Source organism: Centruroides sculpturatus, unplaced genomic scaffold (assembly GCF_000671375.1).
Source record: "Centruroides sculpturatus isolate CEXI.00-Female unplaced genomic scaffold, Cexi_2.0 scaffold223, whole genome shotgun sequence".
In the NCBI taxonomy this organism is placed as follows: domain Eukaryota; kingdom Metazoa; phylum Arthropoda; class Arachnida; order Scorpiones; family Buthidae; genus Centruroides; species Centruroides sculpturatus.
The window spans coordinates 66,968-87,473 of NW_019384416.1; the positions used below are offsets into that span (position 1 = coordinate 66,968).

Below are 20,506 nucleotides of genomic sequence, written 5' to 3' on the forward strand. Positions count from 1 at the left end.
AAAAAATATATTAACCTATCACATGTTAAAATTTTTCTCCATTGCGTGTCACTTCGCATTGAATTGTCGTCAATATTAAGCCTAACAAAAATTTTTATAATAATGATCGTCACTTTTGTATCGTTAAAAATTATTTCTTTATTTTGTACAAACAAAATAAATATATTGAAAAATATAAAAACAAAAAGAAATTATACTCTAGTAGTTAATCTAGTATCAAAAACGTTTGATTCAGCATGACACACATTCTTGTTCCTTGTTGTTCATAGAGGAGTGTATTGCTATTCACTTTTACTCCAAAAAAAATAGAGACAGGAGATAGATCGCAAGGCGACAGAAGAGCTGGTCTTATAGAAGACAGCCAGAAGAGACACGAACGGAGATAGAATGCCTTACAGGAGGACTTTTATGGGAAGCTGGTCCCTATTTAGGTGTCATCTGCAAGGAGAAACTCCAAGCTGCTAGACTGTCCAATTGAGGCACAAACTCCCAACCAAACTCTCAGTGTTTAGGGTCTGGTCACTACTGCTATGAGTGGAGATGGAGTCCACTCGGCTACCAACACACGTTCTGACAGTCTTCAGAAAAACACCACACACAAAAGTGCCAGTGCTGCCAGCTAAAACACAAACAAAAAAAAAATATTGGAGTAGCCCAAGACATAGCCAAAGGTTGCAGCACCACAGCACTAGTGAAAATTTAAATTTGCTGACTGGAACACTTTCGGTTAACCAGCTTTCAGTTAAATGACGCTCTACTGTATTAACAATATTTTCTACTTATAGCCTATTAACAGAAAATATGTACCTGTCTTATATGTGATTTTCAAATTAGTTAAGGATAAATAAATTAATTGCTTTATTTGGTAAAAATATATGGTCAGAATCATTACAAAAAAATCCTTAAAAAGATTCTTCTAAGACAATATATACAAATGTGTCTTTATTCCAATCCAGTCTTTTCAAATGTATATTTGAGGAATTAACAATTTCTGCTTATGTATTATCTTAGAAGAATCTTTTTAAGGATTTTTTGTAATAATTGCTTTATTATTGATCACTAAAAATCAAAATTATTACATTATATAGAAAAACAAACAATTGTAAATTATTTAGCAAAATATAATTAGTTATCAGATTTCTTAAAGTGCATCACTTTAATTATCAATACAGTACTATTAAATTTGAAGACTAATTTAATGTTTAAAAAATTAATAAAATCATATTTTGGAGAAAGTGAATGCATCTAATAGAATAGCCTGTTTCTGTCTTACTGGCAAGGGCACTATGATCCTAAGACCAACTACCATAATGTCTATGGGAGTTGGCTATCTGGTCCTTAATCTGTGCTTCCTATGTGACTTACAGAATGAATTAGTTTTTGAAATTTGATCAACCAATTTTGAGAAAACTTAGCCATTTTCCATTAATTGCAATAAAGAATCCAAAAGTGTAATAAAAAGTGAGGGTCTATGACTTCATTTTCAAGATATAGTGGAGTTAAATTGACAAATGTGCATGCTCTCTGACTCAATTGAGTGCAACTGATGAAATTGATGGAAAAAATAAATAAAAATGCATTATGCACACTTAATAGAAAATTGGAATGATAAACAGAACACAAGAACAAAGCAACACTGTTTTCTCTTTAAATCGCCTCTCCACATCAGAAAGTGCGACAATCTCCTCTACTGTGGCTTGCAATTGCATCTGTCAGCCATATAGAGGCAATCCTTGCAAGAATTGCCTCTCCTGTGCCCAGCAAATGTAATGATCACCTCTTTCTTCCCAGTTTTGCCTCTATTGCAATATGACAGTCACATGATATCCTAGTTATCAATTTCATTAGAATTCATATAACAGTTGATTATTCAGAAATCAAACATTATGTAAACATCCTACATTGTTTTCAGTTTATGAATGAAACCAAATATAAAAATGAAATATAGTTTGCAAAGTATCCAAGCCAAAAAAACATTTAATAGTTTAAAGCAATATTGTTTAACATCTATACCAGTATATCAAAGGGGCAAATATTTTTTAGTAAGATGAACAGCTATAAAATGTACTTATTAAAAATGATTGGCAAAGTTTGCATTTAATGTTCTTAAAATGAGTCAATTAACAATAATGATAACATTACTGTAATTATTTTCTTCGGCTATGATATTACAATTTAAAAAAAAACATAATAGATTAAAAATGTCTTCACTTTTTGCCATGTCCAGTCACCAGAAACTACAGTCTTCCACAGCAGAGGTGACCTTTCTTTAGAGGCTATGCCTCTAAAAAAAATGCAGTTACATAAAAGTTTACAGATCAAATGCCAAATTTCATTTCTCAATCCTCACCTCATCCTGAGATATTAAATGAAATAGATGCAACACATCTTGGGTATCAGTTTTTGATCTTTTTTGGGTTCATATGCATCAAAACATCACAATTACAAAAACCCAGCAGGTTTAATGTGACATGATTGTGAGGAAGGAAACTAAAAAAACCTTCTAAAAAATTTTTATTTTTGATAAACTAGATTAGACACAAAAAAAAAAAAATTACAAACTAAGCATGTATGTAATATTCAATATCCATACTATTCAAATAACTATGTTCACTCAAATGTATATTTAGGAAAAATTTATAATTGTTGAAAAAATATAAAACAATGGGATCGGTAAAAATTCTAAAAATATAATTTCTAAAAATAGACGAGTAAATTAAAACACTCTTTCCTAGACCGACTTCGAGTGATTTATATTAGCGGACAAATAATAATCAACAAAAATACTTTACTTTAACCATTGTTAATTCTTTTATTTTCATAATTTTCAAATCACGTTCCAAATGCATTTTGCCGTTACAGCCTCTTCAGTGGATTATCCAACAACCAGACACTTGTTTNCTATATTTTAATATTTTAACTATATTAACTATATTTTATAGAAAAAAATTATTAACAGCATACTAAACATTAATATATATTAACAATTTCATAAATATCTTTATATTTTCTTAAGAATAAAAGAAAAACATTAAACATATACTTAATATTAAAAAATCAACTATACCACAAACTCTAACTCATTACTTTTAATTAAAATCTTTTAAATATTCAAATTACTATTACTTTTACTTACACTTATCTACAAAAGCTGCTATGTGTTTATCTTTTCTCATATATTCATTATTGCATTCATCATATAATGCGAATAAAGCATCCATTAACCCATCTCTGGATATTATATGACGATTTGTAACATTTCCTTTAAGTCTTTCAAAGAATAATTGATTTAATTTAATTAATCGACTAGAAATCGACTCTCTCTGTTCTTCCATGTTTATATATCTGAAAAATAAATAACTCTAAATTTAATATCAAAAATTAAAAACAATTTACATATTAAAATTTTAAAGATTAAATATTTTAATTTTTGATAAAATCAATATATATATATACAATGGAAACATTAAAGTTATTTCATCTGAATACTTTGAAATTAGATTATTTTAAAATCACAATTCAAAGATAATTTCTAACTTTGCTTAACCTATTTTCATCAAACTGTTGATTGCTGAATTACTTAATCATTTTTTTGATTGTTTATTTTTAGAAATATCCCATTTATATACAGTTTTTATTTTTGTCTTCTCAAAACACATCTTTCTGATCATAGACACTCTCCTAGATAGTAATCTATGTTAAAAACTGACATTCATCTATCTGTCCCAAATACAGGGTTCAAATTTATTTCTATCAATAAATGCACTAAAATTCATCATCAAATCAAATTATCATCTATAACTACAATAAATAAAAATATTTTATTAACAATTCATTTTTCAGGATTCCTCACACTTAACTGCGGTTAAGTGTGATATATTTGAAATGTGGTGGAAACGCTAATTTATTGTGCGAAAGTGTGCATGCATATTTCTATCAATAAATGCACTAAAATTCATCATCAAATCAAATTATTAGCTATAACTACAATAAATAAAAATATTTTATTAACAATTCATTTTTCAGGATATAAGTTAGATCCATAGCTTGAGGTAAGATGCAATCCAGGTCATAAAAGGAAACAGTGGTGGATGTATAAATTTGCACATTTACAAGTGAGATGGGTCCCTGCAACCTTTAGGTCACCAAAAAAGCTGAGTTTTCCTTGCAACTTTTTTAAAGTTCTGTGATTTGATAATTAATAAAAGTTTAAATAGGGCTCATTTCCTTCTTACTATAGAATGCAGTTGAGGATATTTGAGGATAAGCTGATTTTAATAGCAAAAAACAATTTTGTTTTTATTAGTTTCTATTAAAATGTAGTTCCAGAGGTGTAATAAAGGACAAAATTGTGAAGACATTTTAGTGTTTCTTCTAAATTTTGTGAATTATTTTTATTTTGAAAAAGTTTACTATTGTTCTAGGTTGTTTGATGTTTATGTTTTCTACAAAATCTCCACTAATGACAGAGTTACCATCCAATACAGGATATATGGTATTCTGTTGAGTCATCAATGGTAATGGTATCTTTGGACCTAACAGAGACCCAAGGACATCATCATCTGCATCTAACTAAACTGGTGCTAGTTAGCAAACAGAGAAAATTCCTTTATTAGGCTCATTTACATGGCCCAAGTCACACAAATGAGCATTCACATTTTTAATTACTTTTATGGTAATTGACTGCCTTTTTAATAAAAAATATGGAACAATTTGCATGGCATATGGAACTACAGAACACAAGTACTAAATATTAACGACAGGATGTATGGCAACTCTAACAACGGGTGTGACTATGCAGACGCGAATTCAGTAGTGAGCGAGAGGTTGACAGTGATCTCGCAAAGAAAAATATGCACAAGCGAGAAGCCTTGCTGGCATGTGTGAATTTCTGGTTCTCACACATATCTGATAGGGTTTGATATTTATCATATCTTGCCTCTTCTCACTCGCCCACGTCTGCATAGTTGCATCCTAATCGGCAACAAGAGCAGCTCCAATGCTTTAAATCTGTCAGCAAGTAAGAGACCTCATCTCCCCTAAAAAATTATAAGAAGATCAATAAAATAAAAATCACACTTTTTATAAGTTATAAAGAATAACTCTATCACTATATTTCATACAAAAAAATAAAATAAATGAAGTTTTAAAGAAATGCCTGAAGATATAAGTGACTAAACTTTATTTTTTTTCTGCAAAATTACAGAAAACCTGTTATTATAATGTCTAGCTCTATTGATTCCATACTATTTACATCACTTACCGATTTAAAATAACGATTAAAAGAACTATTTTAATTATTAAAGTTGGATAAAATATTTAAATTGTTATGTAAACTATCAAAAATTCGTTTTTTTAATATAAAAAGTGCAACGAGATTTAAGTAGGCCAACCTTTTATATTGATACATCATAATTATCAATCAATTTAGCTTTTAAGTACTAAATAATAATATTCTGATCAACGAAGCATTAAGTCACCATAGTCGTGGGTTCGTATCCCAGTAACATTTCGATCTTTTGAGTGAACAAGAAACACTAAATTACAGTTAAAATGTCTTTACAATTTGTTCCTTTACACATCTCGTAATAACATAATTGGGCTGCAATTTTAAAAGATTCTAGTTGTCTGTCCGTCTGTCTGTCTTCCCTTAATCTAGAGAAGGGAGTAAGATACGTGATAAACAATATCATATATCAAAACAATAGAGAAAGGAGGCCACAATTGACTATACATGAACATCTAATGCAAACCTTAAATATAAATAACTCATTATAAATTAACATTAATTATATTTTAAAACGAAGAAGAAATCTTATAAACAATTATTTACATAAGAATTTGCAATTATTATAAGCAAGAGCAATAAACTGTGTACTTTAATAACACTGATATAAATATTGCTGTTTTTTATTGATGTTCTATTTCCAGTTTCTTACCATTAATAACTTGCATTTTAAACGTTCGATTGTCACTTTATCGATTGTTAAGTGTTAGACAAGTTGTCTATCCATTATTATTCAGCATACGATGTTAAATATAAATTATATTCCTGTATTTTTTTTTTCCNTAATATTACTACTAGAGGGAGAACTATACGAAACACGTTTCGATTATTTCGATATTACTGAATTTTGAATACATTTCGATCGTTCTTCTCGTGATAAATATTTTATTTGTTCATTATTTAATACTGTTAATAATAGTTGTAATTTTTGTTTTGAGTTATTTGAAACCAATAAATTAAAACTTTTCAAAGTTGGAACTTCATTTTGAACCGTGATTCGAAATTCTAATGCGGACCTTTGCCGTAAAGGATGGGACTGCACTCTCCCCCATAAAAACATTTCGCCCTTAACTGAAAAAAATCACCAGAACAATGATCATAAGGCATTTTGCTTTCACACGTTCGGGCCCTTGTTGGCTGCGGTCCCTGGTTTGGTCGAACCATTTTGCGCCATTGTAGTTCCGTCACTGTTTTTTTATTTTCTTTTTTCTAATCATACTGTACATTACTATGTTGATAGTCAAATGGCTGAGGTGGTTAAGATGACAGCCTACTATTCTAAGACGGCCGGATGGCCGAGAGCGGTCAAGGTGGCAACCAACAGTTCTGTGGATCCGGGATCGAATCCCGACGGGTCAAAAATTCTCCAGGAATTTTTCGGGGGTAATACGACCGGATATGTCGGTCCCGTCCCTCACCACCCGGCCGCCCATTGTAGGTCTGGCCGAACCCATAAACCCACAGGGCGGAAAGAGCGAAAAAAGCCTACTATTCTGGAGAGACTGGGATCAAACAGCAACTTTCTGGAATTTTTTGTAGGCGTTCTGTCCCAGATATCAACTTTTCATGCAAACAGGATAAGTAAAAGCACCGTCAGCTATCACTGTAATTTGTCAAAATTTGTCAGAACCTAAGTGCATGGCCTGCGTTATCTATCCGATTTTTATCGTCATTTTAGACTGGTGTTGTTGTTCGTGCGAAATGAGAGGATTGTCATAATAATATGCTCACTATTTTGTGCTTAAATTTGTACATATGACTATGTGTTAGAGTTATTACATTGTTTAAATAAGTTTTCTTTCTTTATTTTATCCTAGTTCTAGAAATGTCTTACAGGGCTACCAAATGCAAATTGTTTACTTGACCGACGAGTTGTTGGACCATTTTTATCGGCGGCATTCTTAACTCTCGAAAGTACTTAGCGCTCTTAGTAGAGTATGTTGGACTACTGCTCTCAGAAGTAGCTCTTGATAACAATTTTCTATCAACACGAGGAGCCCCCACCCATTGGGGGTCTTCCAGTTAGAGAATGGTTACATGCCAGTTTTTCAGAAATGTGGAAGTGTCTAGGATAGGGGCGCCCGCACATTGGATCACTTATGATACATGCCCCTCTTTTTCGTCTCGGTTGCCCTTTTCGTAATCTCCAGAGGGTACCAAACAACTGAAAATTCGTGACTTCTAGCCTATTCTGCAAATATAGAAGAAACTAACGAACGATATTTATCCATTGACCTATGCAACTTCGTTGTATGACTCCATTCTTTGTTTTCGATGCCAAGTTAGCACGAGTATGGGAGCGCTGATCCGACGTTGAATCAAAGTTCGAAGCTCCTTGTGTAATGTACAGTACAATGCCTCTTTTTATAGCTAGTGCTATGAATTTAAATTTTGTATAGGTACTTTACAACGCAGCAAACACTATAGATTCTAGGATATAGTAAAATATGTATTAATAATCAAGATAAAAATATATCAAAGCACTCAAAGTAGATAAAAATCTTCAAAGTTTAATATTAAATAATTTACATATGGATAAAACTTAAGATAAATCACCAGTTTGCATGCTTATAAATTTTAAAAAATGAAAATATTTAATGATATTTCCATTGAAATTTATAAAAATCAATAATTAAAGTAATTATTAATCATTTAGAAAAAAATATAGTTTATTGTGTCAAAAACTTAGAACATAAATTGAATTTATTTGAATTAAATATAATTAATAATTAAATATTTTAAACCTTTGGNATCATATATGATATATTATCAAGTAAAGGGGGGCGTATCTGGACGGCAGCGCTGTTTTCCCTTCAACATATCACCAGAACCAACAAGTTGATATGAACAGCATAGTAAAAATCATCAGATAAAAGTCAATAAAAATAAGAAGGCTACCTTGATTTTAAACTGGAATAGTCAAGGTTTAAAAAGTAAAATTTCCTCTCTAAATTTCATCCTACAGAAACACGACCCAGACATAATTGGAATTACAGAAACTTGGATTATATCGGAATCATTTTACAACTCAAACTTCTTAAGCAACTATATCACAATATCAGTTACAGCTAAAAAATCTCCCGGTCCCGGACGCCCAAGTGGAGGACTATGTATATTTATAAAAAAGCATATTTGTAAAATACAGCATATTAAAAAGTCAGATAACTATATTCTTCTTCTAATTACAATGAATATACCGTTATTTAGTAATAAAAACTACAAACAAATAATATTGATGATAACTTATATTCCACCCAACAACCTATCAAAATTAAATGAAATATTCAAACTAATAGACTGTTGGCAACATATTACGCCGGATATACTTCTACTGGGAGACTTCAACGCACGTATAGCAGAACTAACAGATTCATATTATAGAAGTCAAAATCATCTAATTCAAAATATTAGAAGATCTAAAGATAAAATAACCAATAAAATAGGAGAAAACTTAATAAAATTAACAAAAGACAACAAATTATACATCTTAAACGGACGAATTAATACTGACTATCCTGCAAAATTTACTTGCTTAGAACACAATGGTAAATCCATTATAGATTTAATGATTTGCTCTGAGTATATGTTGGACTGCTGCACAGAATTTATCATAACCACACATGACGTATCTGACCATTTTCCAATAATAGCCAAATTTCTACTATCTTCTCAAATTTCACCTTCTAACGAATACGACAAACTGAATAAAACCTACTATAATATGACAAAATATGTAAAATGAATTGAAAACAAGATCAATAATATTCCAGAAATTACTAATAATAATTCTGATATGATCTATAACAATATAATCCAAATAATGAAAGAATATATACAAACTAAAAAGGATAAAAATGTCATCCAAAATAAATTTAAAAAACCATGGTTCTACCGATACTGTTACAAGATGAAAAACACGAAACAAGATTCTCTACAAAAATTTCGTAAAAATTCAAATAACTTAAACTTTCAAAACTATATAAAGATCAAACGCACGTATAATAATCTGATCAAAGCAAGAAAGAAAAATTATCTCTCAAATTTGGAAACAACACTTATAAAGAACTGCAATGATAGCAAAACTTTTTGGTCATTAATACATAAATTCCGATTTAAAATGGACCACAAAGACAAGAACACTCGTATAATTGAATTCGAAACATGGAAAAACTTCTATCACCGTTTTCCTACCATCCAAGATATCTTCAATACCTTTCAGCAATCCGAATAATGAATATCTCGAAACAAATTTACAATTAACGAACTTGATGAAATAATTAAAAAACCCGCAATAACACAACTCCAGGAAATGATCTCATACCAACAAAATTTTTGAAAGCACTACCAAATCAGACAAGAGAAAAATTACTAAAACTCTTCAACACTATGTACGAAACAACTAACTACCCAGAATCTTGGAACTCGATAATTTTAACCATGATATACAAAAAAGGTGATAAAGCTTTACCAAATAATTATAGACCAATAGCCCTACTACAAACTCTAAGAAAATGTTTCACTGCACTATTAGCCAACAAATTTCAATACTGGATTAAAATTATGGAATTAGAAGCGAATTTCCAATACGCATTTCTCAAAAACAAAGGAACGGAATCGGCAATCTTTTTATTATCATCAATAATCCAATTACATCTGACCAGAAAGCATAGAAAAGTATTTGTAGCATTTATAGACATCCAAAAAGCATTCGACTCTGTTTACGTTCCATTACTAGTGTATAATTTAACAAAAAAGGAGCAAGTAATCAATTTACAACAGCTATAGCTAAACTGTTTACAACCTATAATGTAAAAATTAAACAAGGACAAACTATCTTACCATCAATTAAATTATCACGAGGAATTCTCCAAGGCGACCCTCTTTCTCCATACCTATTTAATTTTTATTTACATGAAATAGACCAAATATTTCAAAACAGTTCAGATGGTATAGAAATCGACGACAAGATCTTTCACTACGTATTATTTGCTGATGACTTAGCCATGTTTGCTCCGACTAAGAGCTCCTTGCAAAGAAAAGTTAATATTGTAAATTCTTACCTTAAATCTCTCTTCTTAACAATCAATAACCTTAAAACCAAAATTATCATCTTTCACAATAACAGCAATATCTCAAAAAAGGAAACAACAATCTATCTTGACAATTATCCACTGCAAATAGTAAATGAAATAATATATCTAGGAGTAGACTAAACAAACATTTATTTCAAATAAAGTAACAAACATAAGAAAAAGTTATCAAGTATTCAATAAATGTTCGAATTGAGCACCACTAGCCTCCATACAATAATACAAATTTTGCTCAAATTGCTTCGATTGAAATCACACGTTTAAAGCTCACATCAACTATCTAAACAATAAAATAAAAATAGCCATAGACAATCTACTATATTTATGTTCAAATTTAAAAACCACTAAATTATCACTTCATATGAAGTTATATAATTCAGTCATTAATCCAATAATTTACTATGCATCACCAATATGGGGCCTTGATTATCTTTATAGAGACTTACCATATCTACTTCCTTCGGCACCTTTTTCACCTGGAAAGATCAGTCCCAGGTTACGCTATCCGAAACGAAACCAGCCGTATATGCTCATACTTCTTATCTTTAAAACGTATTATAAAATTTTATTATCGCCTAAAATTCAAAAGCGACAACAACATATCATTTCTTCATCAAAAGCTAATTAATTATAATAAAAAATCAAAGGCTCCTCATCTCTGGCAAACCAAATTGAACAGAATACTAAATTCCTTCGGAGTATCTGAATTATTATTCAATGACAATATCCTCGATTGGAAGTACGGATACACTATGCTAATGGAAGCAGCAATATCCCAATCTATAAACTCCGACCAAATCAGTCTGAACCGAAGCTCTTATCATCCTTGGTACTTGGAAATACTAAACATACCTTCTGTACAACCATATACAGGTGACCCAACGAAAACGAAACGGCGGAGTTATCGTGTTCGTCCAAGCAAATCGCTCGGACAGGTCGATTTTAATCTCAAGGGGGACATTTTCTGCAATGAAGTTTTTGCGATTCTGAATACAACAGACAACAAAAAATTTTAAAAACTCATTCATTTTTTTATTAACTAAACAAACATTTATTTCAAATAAAGTAACAAACATAAGAAAAAGTTATCAAGTATTCAATAAATGTTCGAATTGAGCACCACTAGCCTCCATACAATAATACAAATTTTGCTCAAAACGGTTTCTTACACTTCGGAAAGTTTCGGGTGTTATTTTAGAACACTCGTCTACAATTCTTTGTCGTAATTCTTCAAGAGATCCTGGTTCGGTTGCATAGATCTTACTTTTTAAATGTCCCCAAAGAAAAAAATCAAGAGGACTAAGATCTGGGGATCTAGCCGGCCATTCTAAAGGACCTCTACGTCCGATCCAATGCCCAGGAAAAACCGTGTTCAAAAACTCTGTAACTGGTCTTGCATAATGCGGGGGGGCTCCATCTTGTTGGAAAGTAAGGCGGTCTTCTAAGTATCGGTCGTCATGTTCGACGATATCAACAAGTAATGGATGTACAACATTTTCAAGTAAATCTAAATAACTTTCTCCCGTTAGATTACCATCTAGGAAAATGGGGCCAAGTACTCGATCTCCAAAGATTCCGGCCCACACATTTAGTTTTTGTGGAGTTTGGCTATGAACTTCACGAAATATGCTTGGGTTATTATCTGACCAATATCGACAATTGTGACGATTAACCGTTGAGTTTAAAAAAAACGTGCACTCGTCGGAAAAACAAATGTTAAAAAGATAATCCACGTCAACTCTTAATCTTTCTGTCATAATTTCACAAAACCGTTGTCGCCGATCAAAATCATCTTTATTTAATTGGTGAACTAAATTAATTTTGTACGGATGAAACTTGTGAGTTTTGAGGATCCGGCAAATAGATGTTCTGCTTATGCTAGTCACAGCCTCCAGCTTCCTTATACTTAAAGTTGGGTCTGCAGCAACTTGCCCCAAAATCTCAATCTCTGTCGCTTCGTTTCTTACTGGAAGTTCACGTCCGGAAGTGCGTTTTTTGTTAGCCACAGAACCCGTTAACTTAAACTTTTGAACCAACTCTAGAATGTATTTTGCATTACAATGTTTGTTTGGATAACGTTGATTAAATAAATTTGCAGTAAGATGAGCATTCTCGCCATTTCTGAAATGAAGAGTTACTATTTCTACCCTTTCAGCAATTGTGTAAACCATAACGATTATGTGTACAAAAATTCACAATAAACAAATAATAATCTTAAATTCGAATTGAATCACTACGTAGTCAAGCTTAATGTGAACACTACAAAATACAGGTATAACATTTGGAAACAGATAACACATTATCAACCTTAATTTTATGATCAACTTATTTTTCCTTGCATGTGCGGTCTAGCTTAAAAGGTTTTTTTTATGTTTTTTAATAGTTTGTGTTACTTTTTGCCGAAATAAATGTTTGTTTAGTTAATAAAAACTGAATAAGTTTTTAAAAATTTTGTTGTCTGTTGTATTCAGAATCGCAAAAACTTCATTGCAGAAAATGTCCCCCTTGAGATTAAAATCGACCTGTCCGAGCGATTTGCTTGGACGAACACGATAACTCCGCCGTTTCGTTTTCGTTGGGTCACCCTGTATAACGAAACCGATCAACTTTAATGTTAAAAGACTGATTACACAGTTACGGCTAAATAAATATTCTATACTAGCTGCAAGGACCCGCTTCGCTGGGCAAAAAGTAACGATAGTGAAGATTAAGATACAGTAATTACATTATAGCTAATCTTACCCGTTTTCACAGAATGCAAGAATTAGGTCCCCCGTTTCCAGACTAATTAGAGAATTTTTACGCTTAGTCAAACGAACTATTTTCAACGTTTCTGGAACGTTTACAATTGTTCTATAATCGAACCAATATTCGAATTTTATGTTTGAATTTAATTCGAACAAATTCGAACAAAACATTCGAAATAGAAAGCCACTTTCAGTCTCATATCTCCCGCACCCTTATAGCTATCGAGACGCAACCACCCCAATGCACGAATGGAGACTTGGGGCTACCACCACATACACTCTATAGACACTCTATATGACAGGGGATGAAAACCAGGACGACTCAGTGGTATTGCCCGGGGTGAAAGAGAGGAGATAGGAAAGTATGTAGAGAAGAGGTGAAGGGGAAAAGTGAAAGAGGAAAGGAAAGGGGATGAGATGGGAGTCTCATGAGCTCCTGCACCGGGTATTACCACCACATACAAACACCATTCACGTGCGATGTGTAGTTTTGGCGAAAAAGTGAAATATAGGGACATACATGTCCATTTATATATATATATATAGATATAGATTGTACTGCTATGAACTTTCAATAAGTAGTATTGTACTAATTTAAAATGTACAGTACTTACCCCAGCAACAGGAAAATTTCCTACTGCTAAATAAAGTTTGAGTTGAGTCGAAAAAAAAAAAAAATTAATTCCACAATATTATCGGAATTTATATTTTTGATCCCTTTCAATATTTTTATAATTGAATAACATATTAATAATATATTGCAACATAAGCCGCTTCCATTAATTCTAATTTCTGAATTTATGTTAGGCTTAGTAATTTGTTTCCGTAATTCGAACAAAAGATCCAATTAAACATTAATATTACCATTATTTTAACAATCTTATATATTAAATATGTTTAAACCAGATAAATATTATATATATTCTTTTATAATTAAAATTAATTTAAATTTTAATTGCCACTTACATTAATTAAAACGATTCGGCTATGGAACCTTCTAGAACAAATTAGAAAATTAATAGCCGTTAACGCAGTAGTTCTCGTTTGAAAATATATCTGTAAAAATTAATGAATTACAATCCCTTGTATATATTAATTCTAAACATTTATAAATTGAAAATATTTAATTTATACTAGCACGATTTTTTATGTTTAAAATATATCAAGGTCTATAAACGCAGATCAGAACACGATCCCGTGACCCTTTGCGGCAGCGGCCATTATGGGTCTTATATCTTTCACGAGGTTCCAGTGTGAGTCGGCTTTAAAAAAAAAAAAAAATTGTTTAATGTTTGAATTTTGAAAGAAATTAGAAAACAGTTCAGAAAATCGTTAATAAATCAAACGTCATTAATAATAATTAAAATTTATTTAGAAAAATTATGATGTATTATTTTAAAACAAGAAAATAACTTGAATTTATTAGCATTTAATGTAGTCTGTAAAAAAGTGAAAACTTTGAATAAGAATTTAAATATAATTTTTATAGTTTATAGGAATTGTTTAATAATAATAATAATAATGCTTACCTTCTAAAATATGAAAATATTTAATGATATTTTTATTAAAATTTACTAAAATTAAAATATATAATTTTTGTAATTCATATTAAAATATTATATTATGGATACATAACCAAATAATCGCCTTGTACATTTAAAGCCCGATTATTTAAGACGATCGGGTTTGGGAATGTTTGATATTATTATATTATGTTTGATAAATTCTCACCGTCCAAAATATGCAACTATTCAAATTCTAAGCGTATCGTGACATTTAATATATTTTATTTTTTAACTTATGATGAAAAAAGTGACTTGCGACAAAATAAAATATTTAATAACATATTTACATACAACATTCGATTTATACTTACTTATTTGAATAATTTTAAATAATAATTAAAAATGTTTATATATTTTCATCTCTATAGATACTTTAGATTCTTAAATTTATGAATTATTAATTGTTTTTCTATTATTATTTATTAAACTCATTAAAGTTTGATTGAAAAATTAACATTTTTTGGTGATAAGATTTATGAAAAAATGATATGAAACTTTAAATATCAAGCTGTTATCTTTCATATCTAAATAATATACACAGATAATATGTGAGAGTTAAACGAAGAAAAAACTTGGGAAAGTCGACATCTGCAAATATAATCTATTTATAAGAAAAATCTCTAAAAAGTGTACATGAAAGTCACTTTCCTTAAACCATTGTATTGCTGATGGCGACTATTAAAATACTCCGATTGCTTCTATTCTTCTGTAATATTGTGATTATAGTAACTTCGACTAATTGGTATTATAAAGCAAAAGGTGATAAGAAATTTGTAGAACATATCGAATTTACATCTTATGTTATGCAATCAACAGTGCAATGTGCCGCAAAGTGTAACGATTGGGAACCTTGTCGAGAATTTGGAGTCAGTCCTCTAATAGAGAATACTACTGATACTGATTATAACTGTATGTTGTCTTCCGGTAATGCTGGATGTAGAGGAAATGAATCGAATTGGCAAAGTTTTAGAAAATATTTTACTGGAGTGGAGAAGTCAGTAAGTACGGTTGTATTCTTTTCTCAAATTATAGATGCTGAAAGGAAACTATTTAATTTCTATAATTAAATATATTGATATATAAACTTTTATTTATTTATTTATAAGTTATAAAAATCAAGTAAAAATAAAATTTTTATAAAATATGATATACTGTATAAATTAATGTTAATCTGTAAAATATGCTCAAAATATCAACGTTTAGCTTCAATAATATATTGATAACTATAAATTGGAAATTTATAACTATCAACATCAAATGAAAATTTGATCAATATATAGGAATTTGATATTTAAATATAACTACTGTATTTAATTTTATAGATTGTAGAAGATACTTGTAAATTCATTCTAAAGGAACAAGTAGCAAAGAATGCAGCATCCAAAGGAAAATATGCAATATTTTGTGATGGGTATAACAAGGTACCAAAAACTAAAACATTCTTCTTTGAAATCAGGTGATTTTTTAAATTTAAATATTTAAAACCTAATTAAAATATATAAAACCTTATTAACCTTATTAATAAAACCTTATTTTTGGGGTTATCGTATTTTTTACTGTTTTACAACATTTATTTTATTCATACACTTCACAACGTAATGTTTACTTACTTATTGAAAATAATATTTTAATGTAAAAATATTTTTGAAAAATTATATAAAATATTAAAAAAAGTTTATAATATAATGTATATATATAACCTGTATTATTTTATTGATACGTTATATTTAGTTTAAAAAGATGTAATGTAAAACGTAGAATATATTTTACACTTTGTCTTTTCATGATATAATATATCCATGTACTGTACAATGTGCCCAGTACCGGATTTATATAGACTATAAGCTACAGCTTAGGACCTTGCAACCTATTAAATTTATTACAACTTGATGGAGGACGAAAGACACATTTATAGTGTAGGGACATTACAAATGCTAATTCGGCCGACTTTTACGTCTAGACCAGTGTTTCTCAACCTCTAACGAATCGTCGCCCCCTTCAACGTAGTATCGCCCCTTCAATAAAACCGTTACGTAGTATCACCCCCCTTCAACGTAGTATCGCCCCTTCAATAAAACCGTTGTGTAGTATCACCCCCTTTACTTCAAAATTCCGATGCCGAGGGCCAAGGCTAACGCCAAATTCGTACTGCATCGAATAGACTAGAGACTAGTATAATGTTATTTATTTAATTATTGTACGATATAAGGAATAAAATATCTAATTATTCTTACTATAATGTTTTACTATATCGCCCAGAAAATTATTATTTGCCCCCACAAAATATAAATTGTTACTAATCGCCCCCTGAACATGGAAAAACGCCCACATAGGTGCGATATCGCCCCTGTTGAGAAACACTGGTCTAGACAAACGAAAGTCTATAGTTTTAGAAAGGCTTGAAATCATCTAAATAATTAATTTTTATTACTACAGTATTAAAACTTTTCAAAGAAATGCTCGAGATCATCGGTTTGCTGAGGTTCATCAATGTGTAAAATTGACACTTGTTTTTTAATCAACTTAATTATTTTAATCATTTTATTTAGACAGCCCATGGTTTACATTATTTTGTTGAAATCAGCTTAACCTAACTTAACCAGATTGTTTTTCGATAAAATATAAGATTATCATTGTAGAGATCAAAGCTCAATTTTATTCCATAATACAAAATGTATCATAGGTAGTACGATTCGAAAGTTGTTCTCTATCTCAATTAACTCAATTATTGATCAGGTACTCTTAGATGAATGAAATTGTAACTGGTCGTGTAACTTTAATGTATTGATCCTCTTGTTAGTACAGTAAAATCTCGATTTAACTGGCAAAATTTCCATCTGTTCATTATCAGAAGAGTGAATATGGAGAGTACATAAGCAACAATACATATAGAAAATTTCTCTTACATGTTTAACTTTAATTTTAACTTTAAAGTAAAACCAGATAAACTTGCAATCTTTGGCAATTTTTTGACATACGCATTCGGAAAACCTAATTTATTGTATAACGAATATTTTAATTATAAATTTGTGTTTTTTAAAATTCATTTCTTTTTTTTACACTTAATTTTGCTTTATTTCAGGTTTCTAAATTCTGCTTCTCGAAAGGTTGATGCGTATAATTTTGTCACCGTTGGCAATCATAAAATATATAATATAAGTGCATCTAGGGATAATTTCAATTTTGAAAAATCTGACGGAACAAGTAAACTAGTGTGTCCAGAACAAGCTGCCGTCGTGGGTATGTTTTATATTCTTTATTAAACTTCTGTGTTAAATATGTGTACAATATATAAAGAAAATTATAAATTTAAGCACACGTATTAGTTAATCCCATTATGTGTCATGTCCGCTCGTAATGATCGAAATTATACACATAATTATAAGAATAAAATACTGTAGTAATATTATTGATTACAATTGAAAACAATTGACTCAGTTTTATTTAAATCCATTTCTCGCATTCTTAATTATGAACTAAAATTTTCAGTAATATGTACAGTATTTCATTTTATAGATAAAACGAACAGAAAGTTATATGAAAATATAATAAATTATTACTTTTTATAGGAATATTTTTTATTTATTAAAGGTTAATATACTGAAAGATATTGGAGTATTTTCGATTAATTTTGAACGCGGGCAATTCCATTAAATTAAAGTTAGCAACACTGAAGAGAAAATAATACAGTAATATATTTTCCAACGACATATAAGTACTAGACCCCGAATCCTGTCATGGCGGTCTAAACAGTGCATATACTGTGGACAGATTGTTGTGTGCTGACTTATGGTAACTATTTCTGGCATAATTGCTATTTATTTAGTCTCGAGTGTGCGGGAATTGTCACACGAGCATAACAGGAATGCAACCGAGTTGCCGTACAGTTAATTGCAAGTATTAAAAAAGGATCCGGTATTACGTTTCATCGGTAATTTAGATATAGACCTATTGCTCTGATACCATATCGTTGGTTTACCATCAAAATCTTCTAAAGAAATATTTCTGGGAAAACATTAAACTTTCTTCAGAAGTTCATTATTACTCTATATTAATTATTTTTATTTATTTATGTATTGAAGTAGGTTTGACTTGTAACCTACGAGAGTTTTATAGATTATGGAAAACGTGTTTCGTTATATACTAATTCTGTAATTCAAATATGAGCAAATATGAGTTACGAGAGTTCGATCGCTGACCGATGATATAGAATTCTTTTTTGAACGTAAAATAATCACACGACTAATATTTTGTTGACAGTGTTTCTTATAAGCAAGCAGTAGTTCAGTCGGTAGATTTACCCACCATATCTGATAATCAGGCTCATTGTGAAGTTTCTGTAAGAGAAATGTACACCAAACCTGTTCATTTCAAAGATCAATAAATTACGTTTATTGATGGATTTACAGCAGACGTCATTTGTAGACAGCCGATATGAATAATAATTTAACTACTGCTATTTTGTATTAAATATTAGTTTAATATTTATTAGAGCATTTCGATTATTTCATTTATTATTTATCAGTTCTGCAAATTACAGTCATGAAAATTGTGTATTTATATTATGAACAATCGTATCTGTATTGGGTATATCCTGCAGATGCACAGCTTTGTGCCTTAAAGTGCGCCTACATCATTTACATAGTCTCGTTAATCTACAATTTCCAATTTCCCTATTGGCAGTGACTATAGTTATAATAAATCGTTTAAGGTTTCTTTATTGATCAATAAATCGGTTTGCAGCAATTTCGGTTCTTCGATGTTATTTCACTAAAATCGCTGCAAACCGATTTTTCAGAAGTCGCTTGATAAATGGCTTATCGCTCTCTATCTCTATCGGAAGAATACTGCGAACTATAATCTGCGTTTTGAATATTTTACCAGTCGGGAGTGTGAAGTAGTTTCTATAAACGAAACAAAATCCCCAAAATAAACGTAATCAAAGTCATGTTCCCCTCTCAAAATTTATGCAATTATTTATAAAAACTACCCAGTGAGTACTGATAATGGCATTATTCCAAAAGTTCACTACAATTTTCTTGTTTTTTTTCCGCCGTTAACACTAAGAGGGGAACAAGTCCATTATGGGTTCGGCCAGGCTCACAATGGGGTGGTAGGGTGGCGAGGGACCGAACCCAACATATTAGGGACAGATCATACTACGAAGAATCCCGGGTACTCTCAGAGCGGTAGCCTGGACTCCTCAACTGTTTCGACTATTTGCAATTAGAACTAATTATAAATATTGTACGGAAGAATCTGTCATTTCCATGAACAATAAGAACACAAAAAATCAAGTTTCTTCTGAAGAAATATAAAAAAAATTTCAAAACTTCTATGTCATTAGTTTATTTAACCAAATCTATCCACCTAAAAAAGGTTTTTTGAAGTAATAAACAAATTTGTTATGTCCTTATCCGACTGTCTACTGAAGTTTAAGAATTACTCAGAAGCAATTTTAATGTTTTATTTATATGCATTTCGGATCAGTCTACACAGGATAAAATTGTTTTGTAAATTTATAGTTAAAACATTTTTAAAACAAATATAAACAAATAAATAACTTACAATATTTATGCAAATAAATATTACTAAATACAGTCGACCCCCCTATAAGATATAGATACGTTCCAATTTATTAGGAATCCGATTTCTTACAAGTCGTTCCAATCACAGCCCGACACGTGTCAAGTTTACGGACTACGGCTGATTGAAAGGTTTTCTTCCATAAAATTAATCGATTCTACACTAATCCGACTCAACATTTCCAAAATACGTATATTTTTTCGTAGTTTTATAGGAATCGTAATTATAGGG

The 20,506-nt window shown here is 30.5% G+C and overlaps 1 protein-coding gene and 1 long non-coding RNA gene across 2 annotated transcripts in view; one reads left to right on the forward strand and one right to left on the reverse strand.

Moving 5' to 3' along the window:
- Nucleotides 1-3,142: 3,142 nt before the first annotated feature.
- On the reverse strand, nt 3,143-14,323 carry LOC111619193. Its single transcript, XR_002755704.1, has 3 exons — nt 14,259-14,323; nt 14,091-14,180; nt 3,143-3,345 (listed from the first exon to the last, which is right to left on the reverse strand). It is a non-coding gene; the product is annotated as an uncharacterized LOC111619193 (long non-coding RNA).
- A 1,000-nt stretch (nt 14,324-15,323) lies between these two features.
- LOC111619187 overlaps nt 15,324-20,506 on the forward strand; it is a 38,126-nt gene continuing 32,943 nt past the window's right edge. Inside the window, exons 1-3 of the mRNA XM_023360875.1 lie at nt 15,324-15,687; nt 16,012-16,145; nt 17,772-17,929. Coding sequence (XP_023216643.1) covers nt 15,358-15,687; nt 16,012-16,145; nt 17,772-17,929 — 622 coding nt within the window. The 5' untranslated portion in view covers nt 15,324-15,357. The remainder of the gene's footprint in view (nt 15,688-16,011; nt 16,146-17,771; nt 17,930-20,506) is intronic.